Consider the following 7,716-nt stretch of genomic DNA (forward strand, 5'->3'; position numbering starts at 1 on the left):
AACTCAGTGCTTTAAGAAATTCACCACTTGAACAGCTGTTCTAACAGCTGTAGTAAAAATTATTCATCAACCACCCTGTTAGTTGTGCAAAAACTTCTTCATTAGCCGGTTGCGTATTTCGGTGTATTACTAAAGAAAATTGTGGAAAATATAGATTAAAATTAATTTGTAGTGTTAAATTATTATAAAAAAGCGGCTTGTTACTTTTAATTATAGGTGAGATTAGAAATGTATCAAAATTTTTATTTTTCTGGTTTTTGCTACACCCTTGCCATGAAGACTTGATAACAGACAGCCAACAACAAGCAATAAAACTGATTGTTTATATCAATAAACAAAAAAAATGTTGTATATATTTGTTTATCTATATTTAATCAGTTGCGAAAGTGAAAATAAATAATCGGTTCTGAAGCTAATATGTTTCTTTATGAGTATCAAACACGTGCTGTGACGTCGTGGATTTTTTGTTCTTATAAGAAATTGTTTAGTTTGATTTTGTGATTAGTAGCGGATATTTAGCAAATTTCATAACATCGTAGTTTATTTTATTATATAAACTGGAGGATCTCTCATCTGGCTAAGCAACACAGAAATGGAATCCATAAGTAATGTTTGGTTTTTGTGATGGTGCAACAATGTAACGGAATCATTTGTACTCCAAATACTTGAAGAGTTGCCGACATTTATTTGTTTGGGAATGACAAGTGTAATAGATATATATTATTGGATATTTATCGGAATTACGTGTACTTTTACCACAGCTAAGTTGCAATTAAGATCATTATTAAAATTTATAATTTAAATATATTTCAAAGTATATATATTGTGTTTGCGCTAAAGAAATATTTACTTGAGAAAACCACAACATTGACAAAGCGTTTCCAACTTACGAACAACAACATTTTTTCTAGCCATTACAGCAATAGAATTAAAAAAAAGTTTAAAGCTAGATGACTAAAAATTCCCAATTAGTTTGTAATGCGCCTATATCATGAATTCCAGAAGACATCACAAAGAAATTGAAATTGGGTCTTACGATTTTGATCATATTTGTAGATTTATAAACGCAAATAAAATTCCATACCAGGAGTTTCTTCGTATTACTTATATTATTTCTTATAAATATTTACCTGCACTACGATCGAGTTTATTGGTGAAACTGTCAGAACTTAGTATTATAGACATGTGCATTCAAATTGTTAACATTTTTAACATGAAGTATGGAGAATTTTATTTTAATGAAATTCTGTTGGTTGATTTTTACGTGGGATTGATACTTTAAGGTACTGGTAAATACTAGTATGTACTATGATCCCTATCATCAACATTGTTAAGGTAGCAGGAATGAGAATATTAAAGGTTTGAAATGCTAAAATTAAGATTTCACAAAATTTCTTATGAACTTCTATCAATCGCAAAAAATCGATGGAAAAATTGGTGAACAACTCCAAAAGGTATGTTTTTACCTAATATGTTTAAAACCTAAAAACCCAAGGTTAAAAGCTTGGTTTCTGAATCGATTAAACGATGTTAGTCAGGCTGTCTATGTAAACCTTGTACTCAAAGTACAGGTTGCAATTCTGAAGATATTTCGATCAAATTTGGTACATAAAATTGTTCGGCTATTGAAACTGGCTGAAATCGGTCAAAAAAAAAAAAAATTTGTGCTAGCGAGATATTAAGTAAATTTGATCCAGTATAGGAACCCTTTCCAAATATTTAAGTAAATTACAAATAAATCACGAACTGTTTTCGGCTGTGACAGACCTTATACTTATACCCTTCTCCAAAAGTATTAAGATAAAGTTTGAAAACAATTTTTGTGGAATAAAATTTTGGTAAAACAGACTACCGTTTCGAAACGGTAACGCTAATTTGGATTATTTCGGTAACGATAACGATATTTTCAAACTGACTTAAATGATTAATAAATTCACGAAAATTAAAAATAAGGTGACAGTTCTTTACATTTGAAATTCTCTATATTTCAATTATTGAAATCAAAAATTAGTATTTTCAAAATTATTAACAGAATAGCGGTAACGATATTTAGAGATAAAGGTATTTACGATTATATCAGTAACGATAATTTACAATAATCAATCTGGATGTTCTGGGGGTTCTGCATTTTGTTCAATTGAGTGCATAAATCCATAGGACGTAGTGAAGTAGGGTTGGCTGAACAGTTAAGTACGACATTCACACGGTATCCTGCTACCGCGGAATTGATGGCGTCTCTGTGAATGTCGTTCAAAGCTGTCATATACAAGCGACGATCAAATGGATCCTGCACATAACTCTGTTTGCTCTACTCGTATTTTTGTAAGTCCTGTCTGACATGCCTCGGGGGAGACTCCAACTGTGTGATGTTGAAGTTTGGATGACTCCTCCGGTGACATTCCAGAAGGAACTGTTGCTTCAACATGACGTCGTGTTCCCTGAACGGTAGAACCTTGGTTTCCACGTGTAGGTGGTGTTCGGAGGTTATTTGAAGGCATCATGTGACGGATAATTGCTGTTATTTGTGTTACGGTAGCTTGGTGGTAATGGTAATCGAGCTGAACGGATATTTTAGGGGTAACTTATATGTGTTCTTGGGTCCAGTCTCTTTCCCTTCGAGTAGTCTTACAAATGTTCTCCCACCACTGCCTCTTACATTGTATTAGGATTCTTCCAAAAAGATAACGGTATTCCATTTCTGTATTGACCTCGGCTCGTTAGGCGATAGTTTATTAGATTATTAAAGTAGTTTTACGAGGTATTCCTCACGAAATTCTTTATAATCTTGTATAATTCTCAGTTATTGGCTGAATATTTGCCGCAGATGATTATTTCTTTCATCCAGCATTAAAATCGATTATAATTTTCAAAATCTTGACTAAAAATGGCTAGTTTATCTTAGAAATATACCTTTATATGTGGTAAAAGGTTTTAATTTCTGTAAGAAAACATAAGATAGCAAATGATTTCTGTAAGATAATCCACCTGTCAAGTAAATTCGGTATGTAAACTTAAGCTAGTGAGTGATTTGATTTCTGTAAGAAAACCTGATATAACAATTGATTTTAGTAAGAAAACTTCGGATAGCGATGATATCTGTAAGAAAACTAGATCTCGTGAGTTATTTCTGTATGAAAACTTATTCAACAAAGCATGATGTTTCTGTAAAATATAAAATATATAATACATTCTTCATAATTTCAGAAATGGCCAAACTCGACGAAAAAATTGGTTTTATTGCTGGCGGCAACATGGCATTTGCCATTGGCTCTGGCCTCATCAATCAAGGCATTGTTAAAGCTGGACAAGTATTCGTCTCTGGTCCAAACTTAGAAAATTTGCAACGCTGGCGTGATATTGGAGTAGCAACCACAGAAGACAACAATGTTATTGTAGAAAAAACTGATATTATATTTATATGTGTAAAACCCCATATATTGACACCTTGCGCCATGCAATTACGGAATAATCATACAAGAACGGCCAAGGATAAAGATAAATTGTTTGTGTCTGTGTTGGCTGGAGTTAATTTAAAGGACTTGGAAGAGGTATTGAAATGAATTTAAAGATAAACATTCGATTTTAATTTATATATGTTTTTAGAGTTTCTCTTTCATAGATTGTTTGAAAATGATTAGAACTATGCCCAATACACCCATGCAAGTGGGTGAAGGTTGCACTGTTTATACAGCTGGCTCTTATATAGTGCAACAGGATTTGGAAAAAGTCCACTTAATGTTGAATTCTCTGGGTATAGCCCAACAAGTACCCGAATCAATGATTGATGCCGTGTCGGGGGTATCTGGCTGTGGCCCTGCCTTTGTTTATACCATTATCGAGGCTTTGGCAGATGGTGCTGTCAAAAATGGTGTTCCCCGACAAATGGCATTGCAGTTTGCTACACAAACTGTATTGGGAGCTGCTAAGACTGTTATGATTACGGGTAAACATCCCGCCGTATTAAGAGATGAAGTTTGCTCTCCCGGCGGTGCCACCATTGTGGGAGTACATGAATTGGAAAAAGGAAATTTAAGGTAATACATATAATTTTCATGAGATTCATAGAAATTCAATATATTTCCCTTTATTAAAGATCTACCCTTATGAATGCTGTTGAAAAAGCATCCCAGCGAGCCGCTGAACTCGGACGTAAAGGTAAATAAGTCAACTTTGGATTAATTATATGGCCTTCGAGGTTTCTAATATATGTTTTATGTTGAATAAATAAAAAAACAACTGTTTCCATTTTTGGCTTGAGGCTATTAACAATATAATAGTCCTTCGTTTTTAAAAATTTCAAGCTTAAACTACATATAACTAAAAATATTTTTTTTTATTATTTTATTACATAGTAGTATTTTTATTTATTCACGATCTTTTTTACTAACATATTCCACGCATTTTGAGGGATCTGTAGGAAAGTATTCTTGGCATTTTGTCATCAAACGTTTTAATCCTTGTATGTATTTGCGTTGAGTTTCGTCATTCATTACGTGGGCCACATTTTTCGAGAAAATCTTTTCTCTGCCGGTACGAGCATGGATACCAACCATAGTTACACCAATAGGCCAGGGAGCATTACCGATGGCCATCTCCAGATAGGCATCACTGGCGTGTATATAATTTCGATTTAGCAAATGTTTACAAATATCGCTCAAACTTTCTAGAATATCATCTGGCAGTGATCTGTTTTTCAATTTACGAAACAGTGGTTTCACATATTCTTTGGTTTGTGTATAGATAACGCGGGCCATTTTAGTTTTTGTAGACATTTTCTCCTGTTTGGAATAACCGGAAATTTGGTCACTCCACAATTTAAGTATATATGTCAGTAGGGTCATTATGACATCCATGTCATACTCTTTATTATTACGACCCATTTTCAAGGACATGGCTTTAATTCCTTCCCAATCTACACTCTCGTCAAGTTCTGTAAACTCGTTTTTCTTTTCATCTTTTGAGGTTGGTGCGTTGGCAAACATTTCTTGTAAGTAGGCCTGATCTACTTGTTCTAAAGCTTCTTGGAAATCATTGCGGAATCCTCTGTTTGCCTCGGGTTGAGAGATCTCACATTGTCTCAGGCGTTGAAATGCTTCGGGTTCTGTTTCACCAAAAAGCAATATGGGCTCTCCTCGTTCTCTTAATCTGCGTATGACTTCTGCTCGTGGTAAGATATTTTGTCCATCATTGGTGAAATTATAGTCCCCATCGTTGGTATTTTTATCGGACACATTACTTTCCTGTATTTTGTAGCCCTGCTTCTGTAAAATCTCTTCGGTGCTTTTGGCAATTAATTCTCCCCTTTTGAAATACCTCTTTTTGTCATCCACAAGTTGTTTGTCTTCTAGGAGTTTACGTTTCCTAGCTATTTCTGCCTTTAAAATATCCATAATATTGTTTTATTGAGATAAAAGTAAGAAAAAAAATTGTTTTCCCAAATATGAAATTTGTGTTTATGGAATTCAGCTGTTTTGTTTATAAAAATTAGCAGAGTTGATTTTTAGTTAAAATTGTGGCAGCACTGCAAATTATAGCAACTTGTCAAAACATTGTTGCCATTCGCGGGATTTGGAACAAATTACTTTATGGTCGAAAAGAAAAATAAAAACCTTCAAATGTGGGTGAAGGTAATTTTTGAAAACAAAAATTGTGTTGTAACAAATCAAAATCCCTGAAACCCTGATATATAATGGCTTTAAAGTCCTATAACTCCTAAACTAAGATAGACCAAAATATATTAAATTACAAGCTGCTGACATGATCTTGATTTATTGCAAACATTTTTTTGTCGCCGATCCATATTTTCCGATTTATGGGCCTGAAGTTGAAAAGCAAATTACAAAAAAGTTGGTTTGCTCGTACAAAACATTTTTTTTGTACGAGCATATGGAAAAAAATTTAATCGTACGTGCAGTTTTCGAGATAATTTCACTTTCAAGTTTTTACTAAAAACTGTTTTTTAGACGTTAAAAATTTTAAAAACTGTATCTACAGAAGTTGATTTTTAAAAAATTCAAATAGTGAATAATCGAGATTTTTTTAAAATTTTAAATAATAAAGTTCAAAATGTCCAAAGAACTCCAATTGGTATATGTTTACTGAATATGGTAAAAATCGGAAGTCCTAAACATTTGTTTTTTCTCTTCTCTATGGTGGAAGTACATTTTTTTTATTTTTTAAAAAAAACTTGGCTACAGATACTTTGAAGTTTCGGCAACACTGATAACAAATACGTGGTGAAATAAGCAAATTTATTGCAAAAATTTACAAAATTTTGTCTGGCAATACTGCTTTTGTTATTTGTGGTGAGTTTAGCAATATTATTGCAACAACAACAATAAAATTTGCAAGAAAAAAAATTCCACAATATTCTACGAAGAGGGACCCATAAATTTCGTTGAAATTTTGTTAATAAAACAATTATTATAAACAAAATGCCTAAAAAGATTGGAATGAACTCCAAGGCCGTAGAGGCTCGAGAACGTAAGGCTGCTGTTAAAAAAGCAACTCAAGACAAAGCAGCCAAGGATGCGGAAGATCGTATGTGGAAAGATGATGACAAAACGTTGGCTCGCAAACAACAGAAACGTGAAGAAGATGAACGTAAAAAAGCAGAAGTAGCCAAAAGAAAGGCAGAGGCAAAAGCTCTGCTAGATCAGGAAATGAGTTCAATAAAGACACAGGGAAAGCAACCACTGGCGAAAATCAATCGTCAACAGATTTTAGAGGAAATGGAAAAGAAACAAAGGGCCATAGATGCTATAAATGCGGCCAATAAGCCACTGCCACCAAGAGTTGTAGTACAACATGATGTAATAGAGGAAAATCTTAATCGCACAATGGCTGATGTGGAAGTGGCTTCTGGTATTGAGCAAGCTATTGCTGTGTTGAGGTTAGTTACTCGCATTTCCCGTTTCGCGTAAACAATTTAAAATAAATTCTGTAAATTGCTTTTTAGTGTTAACGACGATGAGGAAGACAAACATCCCGAGAAACGTATGCGTGCGGCATATAAAGCTTTTGAATCTGCCAATATGCCACGTATTAAAGCTGAGAATCCTTCGCTTCGCCTGTCTCAATGGAAGCAAATGTTAATGAAGGAATGGAATAAATCACCAGATAATCCCTTTAATCAAGCACGTTGATTATTGAATAACGTTTGTGAAATATATTGGGGTTTCGTTTAAGAGTTTCTCTCTACGTCTCTTTTTTTGGTTAGGAATACCAGCCATAATTCCTGAATTTATTTGTTTGATTTGTAGTGTATGCTTCTCATCTTCACTTTTTGTTGTATATTTTCTTTAATTTTAAATTTAGTGAATATTTACAAAATATATTTATTAACACAAAGTGTAAATATTAGTTTTCTTAAATATGATCTAAACAATTAGGGAGGTTGCTTTCCTTTTAAAGTAAACCATATTTTTCTCCCCAGAATGCCTTGCAGTTAGTACCTGCAATTATATTTGAGGTTTTTTGAGTGAGGCTTTTTACTGACTCCGTATTGTGTTGGATAGCACTTGGTTTTTATTACTGCTTCACTGCTATGATGCATTGATCAGTCATCTCCTTTTAAATATTTTTGCATTCCCCTATAAAGTCTTCGTGGTATAATTTGAGTCCATATTTTGCGATCTATAATTTCCCATAGGTTTTATATGGGATTGAAATCTGGCGATTGAGTAGACCACATTAAAACACGTACCTCATGGGATT

The 7,716-nt window shown here is 33.5% G+C and overlaps 3 protein-coding genes across 3 annotated transcripts; 2 read left to right on the forward strand and 1 right to left on the reverse strand.

The window, feature by feature from the left end:
* Positions 1 to 102: 102 nt before the first annotated feature.
* P5cr (Pyrroline 5-carboyxlate reductase) lies at positions 103 to 4,324 on the forward strand. The gene is made up of 4 exons (XM_065515252.1): positions 103 to 216; positions 3,205 to 3,548; positions 3,604 to 4,034; positions 4,094 to 4,324. Exons 2-4 carry the CDS (start codon positions 3,207 to 3,209, stop codon positions 4,161 to 4,163), a joined length of 843 nt encoding a protein of 280 aa, XP_065371324.1. The 5' UTR covers positions 103 to 216; positions 3,205 to 3,206; the 3' UTR covers positions 4,164 to 4,324.
* On the reverse strand, positions 4,315 to 5,439 carry Prp18 (pre-mRNA processing factor 18). Its single transcript, XM_065515251.1, has one exon. It carries the CDS (start codon positions 5,388 to 5,390, stop codon positions 4,365 to 4,367), a length of 1,026 nt encoding a protein of 341 aa, XP_065371323.1. The 5' UTR covers positions 5,391 to 5,439; the 3' UTR covers positions 4,315 to 4,364.
* Positions 5,440 to 6,299: 860 nt separating this feature from the next.
* On the forward strand, positions 6,300 to 7,350 carry LOC135951634 (coiled-coil domain-containing protein 124). Its single transcript, XM_065501321.1, has 2 exons — positions 6,300 to 6,892; positions 6,959 to 7,350. Exons 1-2 carry the CDS (start codon positions 6,435 to 6,437, stop codon positions 7,143 to 7,145), a joined length of 645 nt encoding a protein of 214 aa, XP_065357393.1. The 5' UTR covers positions 6,300 to 6,434; the 3' UTR covers positions 7,146 to 7,350.
* The last annotated feature ends 366 nt before the right edge of the window (positions 7,351 to 7,716 follow it).

The sequence above is a fragment of the Calliphora vicina genome, chromosome 1 (assembly GCF_958450345.1).
Source record: "Calliphora vicina chromosome 1, idCalVici1.1, whole genome shotgun sequence".
In the NCBI taxonomy this organism is placed as follows: domain Eukaryota; kingdom Metazoa; phylum Arthropoda; class Insecta; order Diptera; family Calliphoridae; genus Calliphora; species Calliphora vicina.